Here is a 26,678-nt window from a genome sequence, read left to right on the forward strand (position 1 = left end):
AATAAGAGCTTTCCTGAGGAGACGTGGATAGCTGGCCAAGATTTTGGGAAAAATTTGAAAGCTCGGTTGGTAGCGACAGCCCTAGTCCTCTGTTGATAAAAGCGTCTTCCTTCGAGACTATCTCAAAGGTGAACCTGAGATGTTCGGCGGTGACATCGCCGTGAGCGCATCCACTTACAAAGATTCAAAGCAAATTTTGTGGCAACAGTACGGATTTAGTAATAGAATCATTGAGGCGCACCTAGATTATTTGGAAGCGATCGTGCCTGTTCATTTCGTGTATCCGGAGACCATCAAAGCTAACTGGCTTGGTAAAAAAATTCAAGCCCCAGCAGAAACTAACAGAATGCTTCTGGAACCGTTGGAGCAAAGACTACTTATTGCTACTCGGGAATTTTAGTCAAGTGCAGATCGCCGGTAGAAGCCAGAAGCCGGCCATTGTGACCGAGCGGTTCTAGACGCTTCAGTCCGGAACCGCGCTGCTGCTACCGTCGCAGGTTCGAATCCTGCCTCGGGCATGAATGTGTGTGATGTCCTTAGGTTAGTTAGGTTTAAGTAGTTCTAAGTCTAGGGGACTGATGACCTCAGATGTTAAGTCCCATAGTGCTTAGAACCATTTGAACCATTCAGAAGCCAGAAGATTAGAATGGGCGACAATGGATTTCTCCAAGAAGACATATATGGAAAAGGACGAGAGTAAAGGGCTTGTTAATTGGCCGGGACGGAGTTTATTGGACTCTTATTCTCACCACTCCGGAGCAAAGAGAGATAACGAGATCAATCCAATTGGTTACACTGCTGGAGATTATCCAAGGAAGGGAGGATGTGTACAGCAGGTAGAATTATGTATTACAATGACTTTTTATAGCCCTGTTTTTCTTTGACGTAAATAAAAGTTCTTGTTGTTGTAGAAGCAAGCGGTGCGTCTGACTTCTTTAACTTGGATCCACTCCGAATAGCCATGTTATACATGTCTACTGCCAAATCACGTCTTCCGGATTTATAGAGGATCCGAACGGCGTTCTCCCAGCCAATGTCGGAATAGGCTATCTTCCTGTGTTAAAAACATGGTTCGGATTGTTGTTATTTTTATTGATTATAACATTTAAATAGCATTTACGGTCAATATTCTCATAAAATATCTATTACCTTTTTGTGATTAAGTCTTAAAAGTCATTAAATACCAAGATCTCGTCACGTGATCGAAAACGCTCTGTTATTGGTTGATGCTCTGATGATGTCATAGGCTAGGAGTAATACGAAGCTACAGTTGTATTATAGTAGTTTAGCCGAAGTTACGGGGTTTTTACGTACTTTTGCTGCAAACAGTTTGGCTATGTAGTGATGGAATACGCAACTACAACTTTTAAGTAACAATAGAAATGAATTTTGTGTACACTGATAGTGGAAGCTTTGCAAAAGTTCATGCGTTTATCCTACACCCACTTAGAGCGGCGATATGTGCATCGACGGACATCCTTTTTCCTGTACCCTGCAACGTCATTAAACTCGCTCAAAACTAAGGACTTGTAGAACTTTCGCAAATGGGCGGGCACATTATAACTAGATTGTCGACTGTCAGTCGTGAACTACGACCCAAAGCACAATGATTTACTCTTGGCAAAACTTAGTACTGATTTCCTGTGTAAAAGGCACACAGCAGAGATACTGCATCCGTCAGGCGTTCCGTGAAGCGACGGACAGCGCATTCGACTGCAGTGCAAGAGGTCATATCTTGGAAGGATCGTATATCTTTAAAAATTTCATGAAATAGCCTTAGCAAGAACTGATTGTAGTGGTTGTGTCGATTGTGGGATGTATTATACATACCTGCACTTTAGTCTTAGTCTGGGAAACGGACAAAAGAGGACAAATGCATTTTTTTGCGAACAAACAATTCACTTTTTTGAAAAGCATTGGTAATTGTGAAGATACAACCATACCTCAACAGTACAACGAGATGTAGGTGGATGAGGTCATACGCAGAGATATAAAGCGTGTACAACATTCAAGTCACGCAACTGGAAGGGCTGTGATGTTTGTGAGTGTAAAGTAACTTTAGCGTCTAAAGCGGACTTATTTCATCTTTATGTAAGATGACGAAACTACAGAAGTTTAAACCATAAGGATCCCAGCTAGACAGTACGGAGATGACAAACATAGTTTCCGACATAGTAGAAAGTGTGTCGTCACATTAACTAGGAAATATCTTTTGGAACATAACGTGTGTGAGCAGCGATTGAAAATGTAAGCGCATGTAAACAGGAAGGAAAACGCAATAACATTCTATTTCTGATCAGTGTGGTGAAAATTTGTAATTGTGATTTGGTTTTCATATAATTAAGTTAAATGTTCTTTCGCGTTAGATTTGAACCGGCGATCTATGGACATCTTATAAATTTCGACGGTCCACCTTTTATTATTATTTTTTTTTTTTTTTTTTTTTTTTTTTTTTTTTTTTTTTGCATCTTGTTCGGTATTGTTCTTTGCGTTTGGGCTGGGCGGACGTCACAAGACATCCGTTCAAGTTGCTCGTGAATTCTTTTATTCAGTTTTTTTTTATTACAACCGGCGAGCAGCCCTGTCACCGATGATGATGATGATTATTAGTGTTTTAGGACGCACAACAACGAGGTTATCAGCGCCCGGTGCCAAAAGTACACTGAGCTACCGTACCGGCAGCTCTAACAACTGAGCTACCGAATAATTGAGGTGTAGTTAGGTAAAATGACGTTATCCCTCACTGTAACAGTGGGAGAGCATATCTCAGAGATAAGTTAATGTTAACTTCACAGTACAAAACATTTTTGATTAAGTTTTTGAACTTGTGCGTCAACGTGGTGACAATTTGGCGGTACAGTGCAACCACATTTTACGCATCGTCTCATTCTCTGGAACACTCAAAAACATCTTTTCTTGAGTTTCTGTAGATGCGGTTGTACAGAATGGTACTACACACCATTGTAACGCATTTTCCGTAAGGTAAATTTCAAAACAAGACATCGCAGTGAATTAGCATTGTGACAGCTGGAGCAGCGAGCTAGTCGCCGCATCACAAGACTCGAATGGAGCGTTTTAGCGAGCATTCAAATTATGTGAATTTCATTTCCGTTTTTATAAAAGAATATTAAAAGCCAAGAGAAAAAAAGCATATTAGGACTGTGGTGTCACCGCCAGACACCACACTTGCTAGGTGGTAGCCTTTAAATCGGCCGCGGTCCGTTAGTATACGTCGGACCCGCGTGTCGCCACTGTCAGTGATTGCAGACCGAGCGCCGCCACACGGCGGGTCTAGAGAGACTTCCTAGCACTCGCCCCAGTTGTACAGCCGACTTTGCTAGGAAGGGTTCACTGACAAATACGCTCTCAATTGCCGAGGCTATAGTTAGCATAGCCTTCAGCTACGTCATTTGCTACGACCTAGCAAGGCGCCATGACCAGTTTATATTGAGATTGTGTGTGTGTGTGTGTGTGTGTGTGGTTTGAGGCTCCTGCCAATTCACAACAAGGACCATAAAATGACATAATTAATCATTTAAGACAGTTTCCAGAAAACAGTCAAATACCCTACCTTAGACGTTGGAGTAGATCAAATGGAGGGCTTATTTCAATAGTGGTACAAGTTCATTTTTGTTCATACAGAGTCCCAAAGCGCTGAAAAATCTACAGTTGAGGTACCATAAATGTTCAAGAATAGGGCTTCTTGAAGAGATGAACCTTACTTTCTGTTTGTTTGGATCATTTGAGAAGCAGCACAGGCAGAAAAGTGGAGGTAATGGACTTGTACCAATATTGAAATAAGCCCTTCAAATGGTCTCAGGCGGCTGTTGGATCACGTCCCAGCCCTCCTACTAGTAAATATCCCGAGTCCTTCGCGTGACAGACAGGCATAATGACTACGCAACGAAAGAGACAGACACTGTGGCGGTGTAATGCGATGAATAAAATAAGGAAACAGCGTGATTTCTGTGTATAAAGCATTTTATTAGCGGGAGAGAACAGTACAGAGGAAACTAATAAACGAGTGACGCTGAAGCAGGGCATTGGGGGTAGTGTGTTGAGAATGATAGTGAGCGATGTAAATACTCGTCGGTGACGTGCAGAGTGCGGGAGGCATAGAGGGACAAATAAATAAGGAGCGAAGTAGAGAGGAGGCAGCCGGGGCGTCCACCGGCGGCGCCTAGTAGGAGTAGTTGTACCCGAGGCCGTCGAAGGTGAAGTGCGAGGAGGAGGAGCCGCCGTCGCCGCCGCCGTCGCCCTTGCCGGAGGAAGAGCCGGCGTTCTGCGCGTGCGCGGAGGCGGGCACGTGGTACAGCAGCGGCGCCGCCGCGTGGAAGGCGACGGGCGCCGCGGGGTGCAGCGCGAGCGGCGCGCCCGGGTGGAAGGCGACGCCCTCCTTGGTGAGCGCGGGGTAGGCGGGGTGGTAGGCGGCCACGGGGTAGGCGACGGCACCGCCCGCCGGGTGCACGGCCACGGCGGCGGCGGGCGCCGCGTAAGCCAGCGGCGCCGCCGGGTGGTACGCGATGGCCGCCGGCGGGCCCGCGGGCTGGTACGTCACCGGGCCCGCCGTGTAGTACGTCAGCGTCTGCCCCGGCGCGCCGCCGCCCCCGCTCCCGCCGCCGTTGCCTGCGCCCCCGCCTTGCTGCTGCTGCTGCTGCTGCTGGCCGCCTCCCGCAGCACCGGAGCCGTCGGCACCGCCGGCGCCGCTTCCGCCGCCTCCGCCGCCACCGCCGCCAGACGAGGCAGCCCCGCCGCCCCCGGCGGCCAGTGCGCGCTGCTGCTGCTGCTGCTGCAGCTGAGACTGCTGCTGCTGTTGCTGCAGGCTGGCCGCCGTGAGTGCGACGGCGGCGCTGGGGTAGAACCCGGCGCTGGCGACCGCCACGGCGCACGCCAGGACCGCGATCTGCAACAGTGCGCCGTCGTGTCAGCAAGTGGTCGCACCACCATCTGACTGCACGTTAGTGCTGATCGCAGGAGCGGATGATGGATGGATGGAGAGGGTTGTATGGGCGCACGACGGCAAGGTCTTCAGCTCCCGCTCAGTAACAGACTGAGACGGGTGTCAAGAAAAAGAACAGTAAGATTAAACAGAACGTAAAACACAGGTAACAAAGTTGGAAAAATGTGTGCCTACTGTGGTGTGCGTACTGTACGACCTTCGGTACACACACCATCAGATTATTTGACTTGTCGCTCTAACGAAGTAGGCGAGTGTCAGCAATATGTCTCGTGGTCTTATCGTGGCGTGTTTATCTTCTGCCGTTAGGCCAGATGATAGAAATGCCACTTGTACGCTTAGAGTAGCAGATTGACAGTGACCAACTTTAAGCAGAACTTGATTAATTTTCACACACATTTATTAAAATAATAACAATCATAAGCCTTACGTAACTTGATTCCGAATGCTATTTACAATTGACAATCTGAAGTTCCTTTGGTCTTGGCATGTTAATCTTATTCTCACATATCTGTGATACTTGACAAAGTGTCTATACATTTCTCTTCATGGCTATGTACAGGAATATGATAATCTTATTAGGCGCAGACTGAAACTAGACTCTAGACTGGTACAGACTAATGCAGACTAATGCAGACTGACTTAGAGGTCTGTACACTCATTATAATACCTCGCGCATTCAGGTATCACTGCGCGAGTGTGATACGCGAGGAGAAAAGGTTCTATGTTAGCAGCAATCTCATTGGCTGCGTGACATATTAATATGCGGATCGGCCGAAGCAGAATTTGATCTGTCTCTTAGGCAGTGCCATCTCGTAGTGCGGAGATGGACGAGCGCTGCGCCTGCGCTGTTGTGCTTAGCGGGGCGCACTCTAGTGGGAAAGTTGTGTACGCGCTGACTACGCAGAACTATGTACACAACACCTACCCACACCGAAGCTTGGGACGAAGCATGCCGTCAGAAGTAAAACACAGACAACACAGGAAGAAAGTGGTAGAGAGCTAAAACAATATAGCAGATTGAAGTGGCCGGCTGCACGCAAGGAAAAGAGGAAGAAGCCACCCACTTTGCAATGCACTAAAACCTCCAGCCTAAAAGTTTAGGCCAAAGTCCAGACACATCACAAAACTTTAAAACCCTAGACACACACGTCTCATCGTTAGCTAAAACACATGGCAGATCCCCATCGACTTGTGCTTCTGCCCTTGCATCACGGTATAAAATGCAGTCTGTTAAAATGTGGCGGACAGAGATGTGCCCACCACAAGCATCACAAAACGGGGGATCCTCCCGCCGTAATAGAAAGCTATGTGTGAGAGGACAGTGCCCAATCCGAAGACGTGCGAGGGCCACTTCTTCCCACCTGAGCAACCGGCAGGAGGAACGCCACGGCCGAGTTGTTGACTTCACCAACCGCAGTTTATTGACCGTCACCGCCAGCCATTCTTCCTCCCACAACTCCATGCACTACTTGTGGAGTGCAGAGGTTTCGCCTGTTTCACTCCACGTCTGAGGTCGTGAAAGAGGATTTTTTTTAACTTTAACAGGCATCTTCTCTCATACGCTATATGTTCAAAAGTATCCGGACACTTATTAGTGTCGCAGGTTCGAATCCTGCCTCGGGCATGGCTGTGTGTGATGTCCTTAGGTTAGTTAGGTTTAAGTAGTTCTAAGTTCTAGGGGACTAATGACCACAGCAGTTGAGTCCCATAGTGCTCAGAGCCATTTTTGAACTTATTAGTGGCCGTTAAATAGCCTAATTCCTGTGCACCCTTCAAGTTTGACAGCTTGTGCTCTGCTAGGGGCACTTCCATTGAGGTGGAGAAATGGCACCCCACTAATCGTCAAGAGCTGAAAGCAGAGAAAATGGTAAAGTTGCGCAGTAATGCACGGTTAACTTCCCCAGACAGCTCACAGCTTTTAACCCGCTTTTATTGTCCATCAGTACCCCTTTCATCATAGCAAATTAAAGTAACAACATTACACACGTCCCAGCCCTCCTACTAGAAAATATCTCTGGGAGTAACAGGAATGATCCCGAGTGCTTATAGCGAAGTCGACGTTCTGACTGACCCCAAAGGTGTTGCATTAGATTCAGGTCGAGACTCTGGGCGGACCAGACCATTTCATAAATATTACTGTGCACTCTGGGCGGACCAGGCCATTTCATAAATGTTACTGTGCACAACAGTTGCTGCTTTACAACACGATGCTGACACAAATAATTATCGTATCCGTATCGTTCCTCTACTGCATACAGTACTCAAAGCTGTAAAACGTCTTCATATCCTTCTGCACTTGGCGTTTTTCTAAGTGCAGAGAAGGGACCACATCCTAACCACAAGAAAACTCCCACACTACAACACCACCTCACTGTTAGCATGAGACGTGATGGCAATCACTCGTTTCCTGACACCCACTGTCCAGTGCCGTCGCACTTCGCAGCATCTCGAGCGTCGCTTAGCAAAATCTATGGCTTATAACGAGCTGCTCGATCATTCTACTTCATTTTTTAAGTCTTTGTGCTAGGTAGAGTGGCACAAATTATTCCTTCCGTTGGTTTCAGTCAAAAGCTGCTGCGACGCTCTAAGGTCTCTATCCGTTAGTACATGAGAGCTGCTGGTCTTGGTTTAGCTATGGTTGCCCCTTCGCATTTCCACTTCACGATCGTATCAACAACAATCAACTTGGGCGGCTTTAGGAGGATTGAAATGTCCATGACGGATTTGTTTCTCAGGTGACATCCAATGACTAGTTGTAATATTATCGGGTTTCTGGTGCTCTGTATATAAAATATTTGTCATAAAGGAGAAGAACAGCCATCGAGCTGTAGTTCGTAAATTGTTACGCATCAGAGCGCAAATGTTAGGAAAAGAAATATTTTTGTAATGTGCGTCTACACAAAGACGCGAGTCCAGCATTAACTGCTTCAAATAAACACTATGACCCGCTGAGCGCAGATTTGCGAATAATTGCCGCAGCGCTCGATCCTAATAAGACACGAAACATATGAATCATAAAAATTTTGTCTTTTGTCATGAAAAGTTCTAGAGACTAGGTTACCTTTTACTGTTTCAAAAATGGTTCAAATGGCTCTGAGCACTATGGGACTTAACATCCTAGGTCATCAGTCCCCTAGAACTTAGAACTACTTAATCCTAACTAACCTAAGGACATCACACACATCCATGCCCGAGGCAGGATTCGAGCCTGCGACCGTAGCAGTCCCGCGGTTCCGGACTGCAGCGCCTAGAACCGCACGGCCACCGCGGCCGGCTTTTACTGTTTCGATGCTGACGTGTTAAGAAGTGCAGTGTAGCATCGCTACAAGTTTTATGTAACATTTGTATACCAGTAATGTAAATTTTCGAACGAACGCTTCGATAAACAGTGCGACGCTATGAAATATTCACGCGCACGCAAGGAGAACTAATTTTGAGAAAATACTGGACATACAAGAGAGGACATTGTCGTATCACGGAATGTGTGAAAGAAGTGCAAAATGTAAGTTTTATATTCCATGGTTATTGGTCCATGCTTAGTGGTATGGATTATTTCAGAATATACTGATGTGTTATAATGATATCCCTTTTTTTTATTCTTTTCTTTGAGTAACCTCAGTGTTTTTACGTTGTATGCAAACTATGTTACAGTGCAGCTCTTTACAACGGTATCTTGGTTGTTTTCGGGAGGCTACTAATGTATTCAGTAGCAGATTCGATAACCAATACCATAACCGTCTTTTCTTCATCCATTTCCCTTTCAATATTCAGTTAGGTCCCTTAGATATTTGTATCGAAAAATCAGATTGCGTGAAGGCAGTCCGGGTTAAATGTCAGGTTCAAACCACCTTATCGCAATTAAACACTATTCCTCCTGGGCACAATCGAGAACCGACACAACGCAGTTCTCTCTCTAACCTGCACCAAAATCGGTAAAGAAACTACCGTGAGTGCAAGATCTAGTATAATTACTATCGTCATACCACATTACATGCAACTTTTAGTCCACATTCGAAGTCCCTGACCTCTCCTGGCGGACCCAGTCCGCTGTTATTGTACCTTTACTAAGAACGCAGAACCTCCCGTCTCCTTTTATGCTAGCAGCTCCCCCTTTCGCGACATATAGTCGTCAGTTACATAGAGATGTCTGGGTTCCTTTTTTATCAGACAGTACATGTTTTCATCCAACTGCACCATTGTTTGTTGTTGTGGTCTTCAGTCCTGAGACTGGTTTGATGCAGCTCTCCATGCTACTCTATCCTGTGCAAGCTTTTTCATCTCCCAGTACCTACTGCAACCTACATCCTTCTGAATCTGCTTAGTGTATTCATCTCTTGGTCTCCCTCTCCGATTTTTATCCTCCACGCTGCCCTCCAATGCTAAATTGGTGATCCCTTGATGTCTCAGAACATGTCCTACCAACCGATCCCTTCTTCTGGTCAAATTGTGCCACAAACTTCTCTTCTCCCCAATCCTATTCAATACTTCCTCATTAGTTATGTGATCTACCCATCTAATCTTCAACATTCTTCTGTAGCACCACATTTCGAAAGCTTCTATTCTCTTCTTGTCCAAACTATTTATCGTCCATGTTTCACTTCCATACATGGCTACACTCCATACGAATACTTTCAGAAATGACTTCCTGACACTTAAATCAATACTGGATGTTAACAAATTTCTCTTCTTCAGAAACGCTTTCCTTGCCATTGCCAGCCTACATTTTATATCCTCTCTACTTCGACCATCATCAGTTATTTTGCTCCCCAAATAGCAAATCTCCTTTACTACTTTAAGTGCCTCATTTCCTAATCTGCACCATAAGATTGCTATAGTATTCGACACTGTTGCTTTACTCTTTTCAAAATAATCAGTAAGAAAAGCCCTTTTATACCCTGCAAAACACTCATAGTTATTTTCGAGCATGTTAAATCGACTCCGCTTTAATCGATGGGGGCCTGTTAGTGTTCACCCATTGCTTTGGGTGCTGTTCATTTCCGCCTGAAGCAATAAACCCTAACGATGTGCATAGCAAAAATAATTCACATGGAAAAATCAGCTGCATTTTTTTTCAAAAACTAAGCATTCGATGACCTGTTTTGCATTTTCGTTTGGTCAACGTTCGACAAATGCGGCACCCATTTCACACAAAGCTCTGTTTTTGCTATTTATCAACGTAAAATTTTCTGTAAGTTTTCTCGTCGAATGCCTCTTTCACTCACTGTGTACTTTTTCTCGAAGTTTCCACCTGTCAGTTCAGTTTCGGGCATAATCTTGCGTTAATCTTCAAGTTTATTCAAGGGACGTTTAAATGGAGTCGCACATTTCTTAGCTGTTGGAAGCCAAACAGCTGACTCCTTGCAAACCATCATCAAATCCAGCTGAATTTCTGTTGATTATGAACCTTTCCAGTCTGTACTAAAGCGGAAAAATATTATAGTTTATCTGTTTGAACGAAACAGTATAAACAAAACTGCAGCTAAGGTTGACTCTAGCCATAAGTTAATGCGCAGCTGTTATCTTTACAATAAAAACAAAATTTTTATCAGTCCTATGACTACGCTAAACCGGTAAGTATTCTCCCTGCCTTTACAGATACCTGTAATCCGGAAGTACTAAGACAAGCACCATGCTTGTACTTTGTCGATCTCTGTATCTATATCTACACTCCGAATGCCACCGCACAGTACGTGGCGGAGGGTATTTGACACTAATATTTCCGATGCCCTGTCGAACTCCATGCCGGCCGCGGTGGTCTCGCGGTTAAGGCGCTCAGTCCGGAACCGCGCGACTGCTACGGTCGCAGGTTCGAATCCTGCCACGGGCATGGGTGTGTGATGTCCTTAGGTTAGTTAGGTTTAAATAGTTCTAAGTTCTAGGGGACTGATGACCTCATAAGTTAAGTCCCATAGTGCTCAGAGCCATTAGAGCTCCATTCTCGAATTGAGCAAGGGAAGCATTGCAGCACGTATGCGCCCTAATTTCTCCTGTCTTATTATTATTATCCCTTGTTGAGATATAGAATTGTCGTAACAATGTGGTAGCAGCGTCTTGTTCGTACATGGTCTCTAAATTTACCCAAAAGTGTTTTTCGAGATTTCGTCGTATTTCCTTCAAGAATTCCCATGTAAGTTCCACGAGCACTTCTTTCACAACTTCATAACAGCCACGCCGTTCTCTTACGACCACAGCAACCGTAAACGCTGAAACAAACTCTAGAATTGGTCACAATAGTGCGTTGTGTGCAACTTCATTTATACATGCTTTGCGTTTTCACAGGACTCTCCCAAGAAATCTAAGTCGTTCATTCTCTTCCATAATAGTGATGTTGCATGATAGTCCACTTTCATCTCTTCTTAGCATTATCCCCAAATACTTAAATGATGTGACGTGCTCAAAATATGCACCACTGATCTCGTAATCGCATACTATCTCATTCTTTTGTTAGTGTCTTGCGTTTATCCACACGTACAGGGCTATTACAAATGATTGAAGCGATTTCATAAATTCACTGTAGCTCCATTCATTGACATATGGTCACGACACACTACAGATACGTAGAAAAACTCATAAAGTTTTGTTCGGATTAAGCCGCACTTCAGGTTTCTGCCGCCAGAGCGCTCGAGAGCGCAGTGAGACAAAATGGCGACAGGAGCCGAGAAAGCGTATGTCGTGCTTGAAATGCACTCACATCAGTCAGTCATAACAGTGCAACGACACTTCAGGACGAAGTTCAACAAAGATCCACCAACTGCTAACTCCATTCGGCGATGGTATGCGCAGTTTAAAGCTTCTGGATGCCTCTGTAAGGGGAAATCAACGGGTCGGCCTGCAGTGAGCGAAGAAACGGTTGAACGCGTGCGGGCAAGTTTCACGCGTAGCCCGCGGAAGTCGGCGAATAAAGCAAGCAGGGAGCTAAACGTACCACAGCCGACGGTTTGGAAAATCTTACGGAAAAGGCTAAAGCAGAAGCCTTACCGTTTACAATTGCTACAAGCCCTGACACCCGATGACAAAGTCAAATGCTTTGAATTTTCGGCGCGGTTGCAACAGCTAATGGAAGAGGATGCGTTCAGTGCGAAACTTGTTTTCAGTGATGAAGCAACATTTTTTCTTAATGGTGAAGTGAACAGACACAATGTGCGAATCCGGGCGGTAGAGAATCCTCACGCATTCGTACAGCAAATTCGCAATTCACCAAAAGTTAACGTGTTTTGTGCAATCTTTCGGTTTAAAGTTTACGGCCCCTTTTTCTTCTGCGAAAAAAACGTTACAGGACACGTGTATGTGGACACGCTGGAAAATTGGCTCATGGTTGGTTGGTTGTTGTGGGGATGTTTAAGGGGGACTAAACAGCTAAGGTCATCAGTCCCCCATTCCAAAAACAGGCGAGACAAAGTCGCAGAGCAGATAAAACCCCAAGGGGAAGGAGACTCCCCCCCCCCCCTGGTGCTAAAGAACACAAATTAGGCAACGAACACTACAGAAAAGAAGAGTACAGACGAACACCAGACAGAAAGAAATAGAAGAAAAGATGGCCGGAGACTAGTTGACTGACCACCAGAACAAAAATAAAGGGAAAGAGTCAACCATCCGACGACACACCAAAACAGCAACAAATATGGAGAGACGCAAGGACAAAAGACACAGAAACGGAAAGGTGCAGGACCCCCCTAAATGGATCCATAAAAAGGACTAGCATGGATAAAATGTAAAACATTGTCAGCCACGGAGGCATCGTCGCATAAAATCAAAGGCAAGGTGCCCGGGAGATTAAAAGACTGCCGAAGGGTGCGCAGTCGGGGACACTCCAATAAAATGTGGGCGACCGTCAGCCGGGACCCACACCGACACAGGGGGGGATTCTCCTGACGCAAAAGATGGCCGTGCGTCAGGTATGTATGGCCGATGCGGAGCCGACACAGGATAACAGAGTCCCTGCGAGAAGACCGCAGGGAGGAGCGCCACACATCGGTCGTCTCCTTGACAGCCCGCAGTTTATTAGGCACTGTCAAGCCTCGCCACTCAGCAGACCACATCCCAAGCACCTTACGGCGCAACACCAGCTGCTGATCGGGAGCCATGAGGCCGATCTCCAAAGCTGGGGCGTCGAGCGCCCCTTTGGCCAGCCTGTCAACACGTTCGTTCCCCGGGATGCCAACATGACCTGGCGTCCAAACCAAGACCACCGAACGTCCAGAACGGGCAATGGCGGAAACAGACTCCTGAATAGAGGACACCAGAGGAGAAGAGGGATAGTAGCGGTCGATGGCCTGAAGGCTGTTCAGGGAGTCACTGCAGATGACGATGGACCTACCTGAGCAAAAACGCATATGCTCAAGAGCGCGCAATATGGCCACCAGCTCGGCAGTAAAAATACTGCAACCAGCCGGCAAGGAGCGCTGCTCAACATGGGCAGCGTGACCATCAACCAGGGAACCATCAGTGTAGACAGGCTCACAGTCTGAAAATGAGGCGAGGAGCGCAAGAGAATGGCGACGGAGGGCCACAGGCGGAACCGAGTCCTTGGGTCCCTGTGCCAAGTCCAGACGGACGGACGGCCGGGACAAACACCAGGGAGGCGTAGGTGCACAGACCCGGAAGGGTGGCAGAAGAGGGAATGACCCCAGTTCCGACAGCAGGGACCGCCAATTCCACAACTGGAGACTGACAGCGCCGACTTCATCTTTCAACAGGATGGTGCTCCACCGCACTTCCATCATGATGTTCGGCATTTTTCAAACAGGAGATTGGGAAACCGATGGATCGGTCGTGGTGGAGATCATGATCAGCAATTCATGTCATGGCCTCCATGCTCTCCCGACTTAACCCCATGCAATTTCTTTCTGTGGGGTTATGTGAAAGATTCAGTATTTAAAGCTCCTCTACCAAGGAACGTGCCAGAACTGCGAGCTCACATCAACGATGCTTTCGAACTCATTGATGGGGGCATGCTGCGCCGAGTGTGGGAGGAACTTGGTTATCGGCTTGATGTCTGCCGAATCACTAAAGGGGCACATATCGAACATTTGTGAATGCCTAAAAAAAAACTTTTTGAGTTTTTGTATGTGTGTGCAAAGCATTGTGAAAATATCTCAAATAATAAAGGTATTGTAGAGCTGTGAAATCGCTTCAATCATTTGTAATAACTCTGTAAATAGAGCTGACATTCATCACAAGAAGTGGAATTTTTTCTGCATTTTCTGACGATCGTCCAACGAGGATACTTTCGATTAGAAAACAATGTCGTCAGTGAGCAATTATATAGTGCTGCTGATCCTATCCGACAAGTGTTTATGTACCTGTATATTAAGAAGCGGCCCTATTACACTTCGCTGGGGCATACCCGCCCTTACTTCCATTTCTGTCAAACAATACGTTCCCGTATAACTTAACGGGTTCTAGAAATCAAAAATTCGTCGGTACAATAAGACATTTGCGAAGATACTCCGTATGGTGGAATATTGGTCAGTAGTCGACAATGTGGTGCTGTTGCCTTTCAGAAATCTAGGAAGACGGGAACTATCTGTTTGCTTGTATCTGTTACTGTTGTCCAGAATTAACTGCAGAACTCTGTAGCTATACGAGAAGAAAGACCTTCAAGGGTACATAGACCGCGTTGTCTGCAGTGTTTCCCACATCTGTTGAGGCACGTGTGAAGTAGCAGTCACGTGGCGAATATGGCGACTGACGAGGCCCCAATGACGTTCGAGTGGTTCAAGATTCTGGAACCAGGAAAATACTTCGAGGTTCAGATGGTGTTGCTTTAGACATATTAAAGCTCTTCTAGTCGCCTTGGTGCATTATACGGCTGAAATGCTTTACTTAAAGTCTTAGAAACTACAATGATAACCATTAAAATTGAAACAGCAGGAAGGATTGCAAACAACGTAAGTTTACATATTGTGCGTATGTATACAGCGTAGTAGGAAGAACGCATGATTAAATTTGTAGGTTGCTTGTACATACAGGGTGAAAAGTATTTAAACCGACAAACTCTGTATGGTTGTAGGGGACATCAAAACAATTATTTTTCCTTAATGTCATTTTTTCCTATAAGGAGTATTTAAACCAGTGGAGGAAGATTTCTCTGGTGCCAAATTAATTAAATCAATAGACACTTTTCCATTTCTTATGACCAAGAGACAACGCATTAACACAACCCAATTTCAATTACAGCAGATTTTCAAAAATGCCTCCATTGACTCGTAAACAAAGGTTACACAGTTGGATCATGTTCTGTCTGACACGGGCAAAAACCCCAGGAGTATCCTGAATTGTTCCTGCTGCTGCCAAATTAATTAAACCAACAAACACTTTTCCATTTTTTATGACCAAGAGACAACGCATTAACACAACCCACTTTCAATTACAGCAGATTTTCAAAAATGCCTCCATTGACTCGTAAACAAAGGTTACACCGTCGGATCATGTTCTGTCTGACACGGGCAAAAACCCCAGGAGTATCCTGAATTGTTCCTCCTGCTGCTACTATCCGGACAACCATATCCTCTTCTGATGCAACAGAAGTTGCGTAAACAAGATTGCGCATCTCTCCCCGCACAAAAAAGTCCATAGGGGACATATCTGGGGATCGAGCAGGCCATGGTACAGTCAGTCCACGTTTCTGGGAACCGTCGGTCCAGGAATCGACGCACACGACGACTGAAATGTGCAGGCGCCCCGTCATGTTGGAACCACATAAGTTGTCTTGTAGGGAGCGGGACGTCTTCCAGCAATTCTGGCAATGCTTTGGCGAGAAAATTGTAATAGCGCCTGCCATTTAATAGCCTAGGTAGCAGATACGGCCCAATTAAACTGTCCCCAACAACACCGACCCACACATTAACGAAGAACCGCACTTGATGAGCGCTAGTAACTGTTGCATGTGGATTATCCTCACTCCAAACATGCGAATTGTGAATGTTGAAGACTCCATCACGCCCGAACGTTGCTTCATCGGTAAACAACACAGAGGATGGAAATGTAGGATCCATTTCACACTGCTCCAGGTACCACTGCGAAAACTGTGCTCTGGGTGGATAATCAACTGGTTGGACACGCTGTAAGTGAAATGGACGTAACAATTGCTCTCGAAGGACTGTTCTGACATTCGTCTGATTCGTCCCTATGTTACGTGAAATTGCACGAGTGCTGATTGAAGGGTCCCGCTCCACATGCTGCAAGAGAGCTTCCTCAAATTGCAGCGTTCTTACCGTGCGACGGCGTCCCTGTCCAGGTAATCTGCTAAATGACCCGGTCTCACGCAGACGTTGGTATACAGCAGCAAAGGTCGTATGATGCGGGATATGGCGATTAGGATATTGTTGTTGATAAACCCGCTGTGCAGCTCGTCCGTTGTGGTGCGCTACGTAGTACGCACCAACCATATCAGTGTACTCACTCCAGGTGTATCGCTCCATTAGTAAACAGAGACAATGCACTACTACACTGGTGGACAGCAGTTGTCTACAACTGAAGAGCGTAACACGCCCTCTAACAATTGAAGATCGTAATGCGGCCTCTAACAAGTGAAGAGCGTAATACGGCCTCCACCAGTTTACATAATCCTCATAGGAAAAAATGACATTAGGGAAAAATATTTGTTTTGATGTCCCCTACAACCTCCCAGAGTTTGTCGATTTAAATACTTTTCACCCTATATACACGGTGCGGAATTTAGTATGCGGATAGCAACAATGGGTTTAAACGGACTGTTACGCAGTGGCTAGCGAGTGGTGGCATGCCAGTATCTCGGCAACCCATCACCGGATGTTATCAGTGGTTCAGCTTCTTTGGACAACAGCTGACACCCTCTGCATCCAGGAGGATCAGGACAGCAAAGGCATCATGTGGTCTTGCATTACCTTGTTGACAGTCGATGTCGCAGAGACGTCGAAGACAGAACAGGGCCACCTGCCTCAACACATCAAAAATGAAACACCTCCTGGCTGCATTACTAACTATGTGAAGCAAACGTGATCGCGCTGGCTACCCAATGACAACTCGTTACCGTCATGCCAAGTGCAGAGCCTGTATGACGATGATGATTGCAGTCACACACCGTTCCTTGGAGCCTCCACCACTGATACGCTCATTGTGGTGTATGCTGAACCGGGACTCGTCTGAAAAGATGACGTGGTGCCCCCACGATCCCAGTGTTCTCGATGGCTGCACCCCTGTCGGCGAGTCTCTCTCCCAGTTGCTTCAAGAGGGGCCGCAACAATAGTCGTCATGTGGACAGTATGTGGTGTGGTCCGTGTCGCAGCACTGTTTGTGGGGATACTTGTCTTGCTGCGAACAAGCTGATTTCCTGACTTGAGGTAGTGGTGTGGCTGTATGCTTCTGCACAGCCGAGTGAAAAATATGTCTGTTCTGCAGGGCGCTAGTAGCGTAGAGCCCTCGAGATCCTGCATGGCGTTGAGTATGACCTTCCTGGACCCATCGATTCCACTATCATATGAAAATCGTAGGATTCCAGCCAGCGCGAGCAGCAACATCGCGCAACCATAAGCCGCCGTCTCGACAGGCAACGGTCCTGTCGTTGTCGGCGGTAAATGTTTCTCCGCACTGTTCGTGGGGATACTTGTCTTGCTGCGAGCAAGCCCATTTCTTCAGTTGAGGTAGTGGCGTGGCTGCACGCGTCTGCACAGCCGAGTGAAAAGTATGTCTGTCCTGTCGTGCGCTAGTCGCGCAGGGCCCTCGAGATCCTGCGCGACGTTGAGTATGACCTTCCTGAACACATATAACAGTCGTAAGATCACGGCCAACGCGAGCTGTCCTGCCAATGTCGACGGTAAATGTTTGTCTTTCTTACGCGAGGCGTGACAGTGTCTTCTCACAAACAACATTCAAACCCTATGAAAGAGAAATCAGGTGGATAATCTTTCCTTATACAGGGTGATTCACGAGATATGCAAATATTTTAATATGTTAGTCTACAAGTAAAACTAAAGAAAAACGTTCAGATAAACATAGGCCCGCAAATGTTTAGGTACGGAGTTACAGCTAATAAAAAAATTTTGCCCCAAATTTAGCAACTTCGCTAAAAAGGAGCCATCGCAAAACTGCACGAGGTTAAAGTAAAGCACGATTTCCATTTATTTTGTTGTTATTGATCTGGTGAATCTAATAAAACATGTCCCATACGTGTATCTGCAGTGCTTTTTCAGAACGTCCAGAGAAGCAAAGAAGTAATTTAGTAAAATTTTTAATTTATTAACTGTGTGTGTGTGTGTGGTTTGAGGTTTTCGGGCGCTAAACAGCGTGGTCATCAGCGCCCAAACGCATAGAAACAGGAACACATGCAGTGAAGGGACGAAGACGGACAGCGAACAAGGAGAACGGCTAAAAGACACAGACCTGACGCAGTTACTTGTCCCAATTTGCTTTTTTTAAATTCCAGACAATCGCACCAAGTTTTCAACAGAAGTTGTAGAAAATTTAATTTTGGAAAAATGATGGTAATAACATTAACTGAAACTGTATGAGTGTGTCAGGTAATCTGTTTTTATTAATACCATAGCACACCAGAATTCATGTTAAACCGGAAAAAACAAAGCTCAGTGTTAACGAAGCTGTACAGTGTATATACAATTTCACAATACATCCACAATAAATGTTCAAAAATGTCTCCACGGAGTTCAATGCACTTAGTTGCACTTGTATGAACAGATTTTGTTGCTCATTTCAGTTTCACAGGGTTGTTCTTACTTTCATCTATTACATTAATAATGCTAGCAAGTAATGCCTCACGTGTATTGAATTTGTCCTCATAAACTATGTCTTTCATTCATCCCCATACACGAAATCCATTGGTGTTAAATCGGACGATCTGGGTGGCCACAGATGTGTAGCACGACTACCAATCCATTTCTGGGGAAAATGTTCATTTAAATGTGCAGTAACGGTGTTGGTGAAATGTGGAGGCGCGCCGTCATGTTGAAAATACATTTGCAATTGCGTAGCAAGTGGAACATCTTCGAGCAAGAGGGGCATTTCTTCTTGAAGGAATTTAAAGTACGTCTCGCTATTTAGACGTCCTAGGAAAATTAATGGTCCAATAAAGTGTGTGTTGATTATACCACACTACACATTTATGCTAAATCGCTACTAGAAATTGAGTTGCACTGTTGCACGTGGGTTTGCTTCAGACCATCCGTGCTCGTTATGTAAATTGTTTATGCCATCTCGAGTAAACTGTGCCTCATCAGTAAATAAAATGTATATGTGTAACTGCCGATTAATAATTAACCAGTGGCATAACTCCAAGCAAAGGGCAGCATCACCCGGGTGTTCTTTCACTGAATGTTATTATATTCTTTCGCTGAACAATACAGAAAACTAACTTGTTTCAAGGTTAGGATACGACTGAAACAACTCACTAACGGCTGCCAACATATGTTTTTACATCCTTAATGGAAAGTGAACAAATTTACTTGTATAATAATTTTGCTCCTCTGGATGTACTGGAAAACTACTGCAGATACACGTCTGGGACAAATGGTTCAAATGGCTCTGAGCACTATGGGACTCAACATCTATGGTCATCAGTCCCTTAGAACTTAGAACTACTTAAACCTAACTAACCTAAGGACATCACACAACACCCAGTCACCACGAGGCAGAGGAAGTCTAGGACATGTTTCATTAAATTCACCAGACCAAGAACAACAAAATAAATGGAAATCGTGCTTTTCTTTAACCTCGTACAGTTTTGCGATGCCTTCATAATAGCGAAGTTGCTAAATTTCAGACAGAATCGTTTATTAGCCGTAACTCAGTAACTAAACATTTGCAGACCCATGTTTATATCAACTTCTTTCTTTAGTTTTACTTACAGAATTACATATTAAAATATTTTCATATCTTCGTGAATCATCCTGTATCAGCGTGTAGATGGCGTTACTACTATATGCTGTGCGAAATTGCATTGACATGCAATTTTTTCGATCATTTCCATACTAAGGGTGGGACTGTGGATGGCAATTATCTCAACGACACAAAGACAAGCTCGTCGCTAGCGTTCAGCTAAAGATACGCCCAAAGACTTTTGTTCCAGAAGATCAGATTGGATAAAAAACAATTTTCGCCCATTCGTCTATAATAAGAATACGCCTCTGGCGTGGCTTTTGCACAGCACATTCGCATAGATTAAAATACTTAATTCTGGAAAATGCGTTGAGAGGCATTTATAAGGCTTATCTGGACTACATCGTTCTATCCTGTATGGAGTACAACTAAGAGCACATATAACTCAGGATAGTATCACTAGGAGTGCCTGTCTCTACGAGAATCGTGTCGCACTTACTCAACTTTCGACAAGAAATGAACTGCGTAGTAGACAAATTCCTCCAAGAGATGAATACAGACAAGGATTACGTCTGCTAGACAGGATTGTGTACAGAAACAGTGCACATGTCAATGAACACCCTTGATATATAAACTTTCACGGCCTGTGGCAGTTTCCACAAAATCATTTTGGATGTTAGGACACGTCGTAGTACATCACTAGAACAACGATCGATTTTCAGTTTAATCGCCCTGAAGAAGACCGGCATAAAGACGGTCGAAATGTCGATGGTGTAGTTGTAGCAAGCCGGCTCAAGACGTCAGTTCCATGCCACTGCCAGTATCCAAGATACTGCGGGTCAGCTTGCAGAATACGCTGGATTAATAGTACCCAACCCAATCGAATCACTGCATGAATCCAGGACAGAGGTTCTTTGTAAATTTGACTCGATTTTGTAATCGTTGCAGTAACGCCACATACACTGTCAACACGTGATGCTTTGTCAGGCAGCGTATGTGTTGCTGCAGTCGATATGGAAGCCGGCGGTTGTCGCCAAGCGGTTCTAGGCGCTTAGGTTTAAATAGTTCTAAGCCTAGGGGACTGATAATCTCAGATGTTTAGTCCCATAGTGATTAGAGCCATTTAAACCATTTAAGTCGATATGGAAATACTTAAATATCATGTCATTGACTTAGAAAAGGCTGGTTTTGTTTAAAAAAAATACAACACATAAGAAGATTGTACATAACAACTGACAAGTGATAATTCTGCAGATTAAAAACCAAAATGAAAAAGGTGATAAGAAATGAAAAGAGCTCAAATTCCTATGTGTCTATGAAAGAGAAATATAACGGCTTTTGAAAAGCTTAATTTCGGTATTCCCCTTAAGCTATCTAGGGAAAGGAAAGAAAAGCTAATCTCTAGATATTCCCAAACATGAGTGCAATACATTGACAACTGTGCCATCTTGCCCGGTCTGCGAAAAAGAGATGGAAACTATTTTCACACTGTATTTTCCACCTGAATTGGACTCCGCATTATTTTTGAATTTTGAGGTGTCCTCCTGGTATCTGACAACAGTATCTCCCGCTCATTGTGATGAAACGACACCAACGCGTTGTTCGCTCACTTATTTAAGAAGGATAGGTGTGGGCCAAGCCGGCCGGAGTGGCCGAGCGGTTCTAGGCGCTACGGTCTGGAACCGCGCGACCGCTACAGCCGCAGGTTCGATTCCTGCCTCGGGCATGGGTGTGTGTGATGTCCTTAGGTTAGTTAGGTGTGTGTGTGTGTGTGTGTGTGTGTGTGTGTGTGTGTGTGTGTGAGTGTGTGTGTGTGTGTTGGTGGTGGTGTGTTGGGGCTTATGGACGCTCAACGTCGAGGTCATCAGCGCCCTACACACATTAAAGGGAACGAATGTGGACAGACCTAATAAAACTGAAACACACACGCAAAGAAAGCAGGAAAAGAAGGAAAATGCGACATAAGAAAGTAGAAGGTATGGAAAGGGAAAATGTAGCAACAAGAATGCCACAGTAAATTGTCATTGGCTGGCCACTTACATAAAATATGGGCGAGCTTGTCACACAGTGAGTAGGGGACTGATGACCTCAGAAGTTAAGTCCCATAGTGCTCAGAGCCATTTGAACCTTTTTTTTTTGTGGCCCAATGTTTAATCGCTGGATTCGTTTTGAGGTATCATGGGACCACACAGGTCTTAACTACTCGATCGAAATGTCACAGTCGTGCGACCGTGGACTCGATTCAGGAAAACTGTGACAGATTCGCGTCCGCCCACTCAAAATTAGGTTCTCCATGTTTTCCCCTCTATATCTTTTAAGGTGGATTTCCTTTCCCATCTTCCCGCAGTCCGAGACTTTGATCCTTCTTGATGACATTATCGGCGACTGCTGTTTCATCCTGTGATGGAGACTCGTGCTGTCATCACACTGCTCTCTCGGCCGTTACGTCAGCTTTTTGATCTGGAGCGGCTACTCCCCTTCCATTGAATTCCTCATGAGTACAATCGAACCTCCCACTCCCTCCTCTTCCTGCCCCTCTCCCAAACCAAATCTCTGGCCTTAGCAGAGATCTGAGACACTGACAACTCAGCTAATGGGATGAACAATGGGATGCTAAGACTAGTTGAGGACTGTTTCCCACTTTACCGAGGTAGTAACGTGAGTCAATTAAATTTTATGTTCTATGCAACTTAAGTGTCAGGAAGAATTTTCTGAAGGCATCTGAAGTGGAGCCTTGAACGTAACTGAACGTCTGCACGTGTACGATAAATAGTTACACAAGATGTGATGAAGATGGAGAGGGTTGTATGGGCGCTCGACGGCAAGGTCTTCAGCGCCCGCTCAGTAACAGATTGAGACGGGTGTCAAGAAAAGACTCAGAACAATAAGATAAAACAGAACATAAGACAAAGGAAACAAGCTTGGAAAAATATGTGCCTACCCACAGCGAAAGGTGGAAGAGAATGAAACTTTTTAAATGTTGTTTTACAGAAGAATTCTGAATATCGGATGGATAAAGAGATACGGCGTACAGTTGCGACGAATAGAAATTTAAGGCACAACTTGACACTCGCTGAGTCATGAAGGAATTGTAGAGATGTAGAGGCTTTCACATGGTGTACTAACGTGCAGATCAGTTTTCTGACAACAACAAAAGCATGCAGTGTGAGCATGGCTGCCGCTGGTTAGGGTGCATTAACGTCTGGAACAACTCATGAGTCGCAGACTCTGAGTCTGCAGACATGCAGACATTCCAAAAAAACTATCAGTCACACAATTACGAAGACACCAAGCGCAGATAAGTGCGGGAACTATCGGACAGTAAGCTTAATGGCTCATATATCCAAGTTACAAACACGGATAATCAGGAAAAATATACAGAAGATTTGAAAAGAAAATTGGGATTCTGTTAGATGACGACCGGTTTGCCTCTGGGAAAGGAAAAGGCACCAGAGAGGCAGTTCTGAAGTTGCGATTTTTAATGGAAGCAAGGCTTAAGAAAAATCAGGACACATACTTAGGATTTTTCGACCTGTAACAAACCTCTGACCGTGTAAAATGGTGCAATATATCCGAAATTCTAAGAAAACTAGAGTGAGCTATATCGGAAGAGGGATGATATACAGTATACAGGATGTCAGAAACAGTGTGAAAAGCTTGTAAAAGTGTTGCAGGGTAGGTTGTGCTGGAAAATAATTGCTGAGAAGGACATTGATACGTCGTGTCGTTTTAGAGTTAATTAGCGATGAAATTAGCCAATCAGGCCAATGTACACGCAAATTAAAGCGACCCGCCAGATACAATTGGTGTCAATTGTTATCATAACTTAGACGACAGCGCACGAGACTGCTCAGACTTTCGCTCAGGTTTGATCGTTACTACCGTCCCATGTCCAATGTTTATATCGCTCTATTGTTCGGTTTTAGGAAACCGAACGAAGACCACGTTTGGCGACACCGTCTCGGGTGGACTGCTTCAATTTGCGCTTGCAACAGCCTGATGGGCTAACTTCAGCGCTAATTAAGTCGGAAACGGAGCGGCATATCGAATTTTTTTCAACCGCTGTTTCTCAGCGATATCCTACTCTACAACTTCCTTACAAGCTTTTCAGACAGTTTCTGACCACCCTGTATATGCAAGAACTAAAACGGAAGGTGTAAGACTAAACGACCAAGAACTAAGTGTTCGAATTAAATAGCGTCTAAGACATGTATGCAGACTTTCACAACTACAGTTCAATCTGTACATCGGAGAAGCTATTGCTGAAATAAGAGAAAGATTCAGGAGATTGATTAAAATTCAGGGTGAGAGGATATGAATAATAAGATACGCTGATGATATTACTTAGTGAAAGTAGGAAGAATTACAGGACGTCTTGCGTAGAATGAACAGACTAATGAACATGCAGTATGGACTGAGAGTAAACCGAAGAATGACGAAAGTAATGAGGATTACCAGAAATAACTTTACCGATATTTCATATCAAAATTGAGGATCACGTAGTAGACGAAGTTAGGAAATTTTACTATCTTGGAAGCAATATAACACAGGACGAACGAAGCAAGGAAGACATAATAAAGCAGATTGGCACAATTTAAAAGGAGATTACTGGCGAAAGAAGTCTGTAAGTATCAAAAACTTGCCTTATTGTGAGGAAGAAATTTTTGTGAATATTCGTTTGCAATGGGGTATTGTATGGTAATGAATCGTGGATTGTGGAAAAACCAGAACAGAATAGAGGTGGTGCTACAGTAGAATACTGAAAATTAAGTGAACTGATAAGATAAGAAATGAGGTAGTTTTCCGCAGAATCGGCGAGGAAAGGAATATTTAGGAAAAACACTGAAAAGAAAGGATAAGATGATAGGATATCTGCTACGACAGAATAGCCTCCATGGTACTAGAGAGAGCTGTAGAGGATAAAAACTGTATTAGATGACAGGACTTAGAATTCACCCAGCATATAACTGAGGACGTGGGATCAAGTGCTACTCTGAGATGCAGAGGTTGGCACAGGAGAGGATATCGTGGTGGGCCGATTCAAACGTCAGAAGACTGATAATTTGCATAAAGCTCGTAAAAGTAATGTGAGCGGAAAGCGATACGCCTGCACCTGTGCCTTACCTGCAGAACGGACATGGTGCGAGCGCACAGCTGTGGCTGCGACTTGGAGAGGCGTGGTCGCCGCCACCGCTTATATACACCGCGCACTCACCTGTCGCAAGGAGCGTCCCGCGCCTGTCACAATGAACCATTCACGTTAATCGTCCCGTCCGCGGGCCTTCCAGAAACATTGTCGCGTCTGCAGTCCCGGCCCTGCAGCAGCTGCGCCGCGTGGGCCGTATGCAGATGCTCCTCTGTCTCAACGCGACGCTCGGCGGTTTCACATTCCGCACCGCAGGTCTGCCTGCTACGTCAGGGGTACCACCGTCTTCTGACGTGGAACGTCTGCTATTTTCCTGGACGATACCTACAATGAACAGGGGCACGTATCGAAATTTGTAAGTACATTTTTTGTCTTAAACACTGTCAATGATAAAACCCGCTACAGCTGCAAGAATTATTTATTTCTAAAGAAGAAAGCATTACCAATTTTCAGGACATATGTCCCACCTTCAGATGCATGTTAAAATGACGAGCCTACAAAGGATGCATGACTAAGGTTAAAACTACTGAAATTGGCCTATGTTCAAATAGTGCATCCGTGGAACATGACATATGAGAAAATATTCTCTTCAATCATAGATCTATCAGCAAGCCTTTCGCAGAGGAGGACAACGATCCTGGCTTAGTAATGCAGATGAGCGGTCTTTCGAACACAGTACTTCATAGACATGCATCAGACTAGTATGACACCAACAGGAAGTTGAAATGCCACCCCAGCTTCTCTAGCGAGGGGATTTCTGACAGGATTGAAGAGGACATTCTCTTGCACGTCATGTACCAGGGATGCACTATTTTAACCTATTTATTCTCAGTCATGCATCCTTTGTGAACTCACATTTTAATATGCACCTTAAGATGGACATATATCCTGAAACTGGACAGTGTTTTCCTCTTTGAAAATAAATAATTTTTGCAGCTGTAGCGGATTTTATCACTTCCTTTCGGAGTATGCTGATGCATTAGCTCCATACTTAACGATCATATACAACCGTTCGCTCGACGAAAGATCCGTACCCAAAGACTGGACAGTTGCACAGATCACTCCAATATTCAAGAAAGGTAGTAGGAGTAATCCACTAAATTACAGCCCCATATCGTTAACGTCGATATGCAGCAGGATTTTAGAACATATATTGTGTTCGAACGTAATGAATTACCTGGAAGAAAACGGTCTATTGACACACAGTCAACATGGGTTTAGAAAACATCGTTCTTGTGAAATACAAGTAGCTCTTTATTCACATGAAGTGCTGAGTGCTGTTGACAAGGGATTTCAGATCGATTCCGTATTTCTGGATTTCCGGAAGGCTTTTGACACTGTACCACACAAGCGGCTCGTAGTGAAATTGCGTGCGTATGGAATATCGTCTCAGTTATGTGACTGGATTTGTGATTTCCTGCCAGAGAGGTCACAGTTCGTAGTAATTGATGGAAAGTCATCGAATAAAACAGGAGTGATTTCTGGCGTTCCCCAATGTAGTGTTATAGGCCCTTTGCTGTTCCTTATCTATAAAAACGATTTGGGAGACAATCTGAGCAGCCGTCCTCGGTTGTTTGCAGATGACGCTGTTGTTTATCGACTAATAAAGTCATCAGAAGATCAAAACAAACTGCAAAACGATTTAGAAGAAATATCGAAATGGTGCGAAAAGTGAAAGTTGACCTTAAAGAACGAGAAGTGTGAGGTCATCCACATGAGTGCTAAAAAGAACGCTTTAAACTTCGGTTACACGATAAATCA

General features: G+C 44.8%; 1 protein-coding gene across 1 annotated transcript; it reads right to left on the reverse strand.

Annotated features, from left to right (window-relative positions):
- Window positions 1-4,180: 4,180 nt before the first annotated feature.
- On the reverse strand, window positions 4,181-24,910 carry LOC124786739 (vitelline membrane protein Vm26Ab-like). Its single transcript, XM_047254290.1, has 3 exons — window positions 24,896-24,910; window positions 4,740-4,903; window positions 4,181-4,610 (listed from the first exon to the last, which is right to left on the reverse strand). Exons 1-3 carry the CDS (start codon window positions 24,908-24,910, stop codon window positions 4,181-4,183), a joined length of 609 nt encoding a protein of 202 aa, XP_047110246.1.
- Window positions 24,911-26,678: the final 1,768 nt, after the last annotated feature.

The sequence above is a fragment of the Schistocerca piceifrons genome, chromosome 1 (genome assembly GCF_021461385.2).
Source record: "Schistocerca piceifrons isolate TAMUIC-IGC-003096 chromosome 1, iqSchPice1.1, whole genome shotgun sequence".
NCBI lineage: Eukaryota > Metazoa > Arthropoda > Insecta > Orthoptera > Acrididae > Schistocerca > Schistocerca piceifrons.

Coding starts and splice junctions, on each gene's coding strand:
- LOC124786739 (XM_047254290.1), bottom strand. Junction 4,611..4,739: donor GGGGGCGGCGGGGCTGCCTC/GTCTGGCGGCGG, acceptor CGGCGGCGGGAG/CGGGGGCGGCGGCGCGCCGG.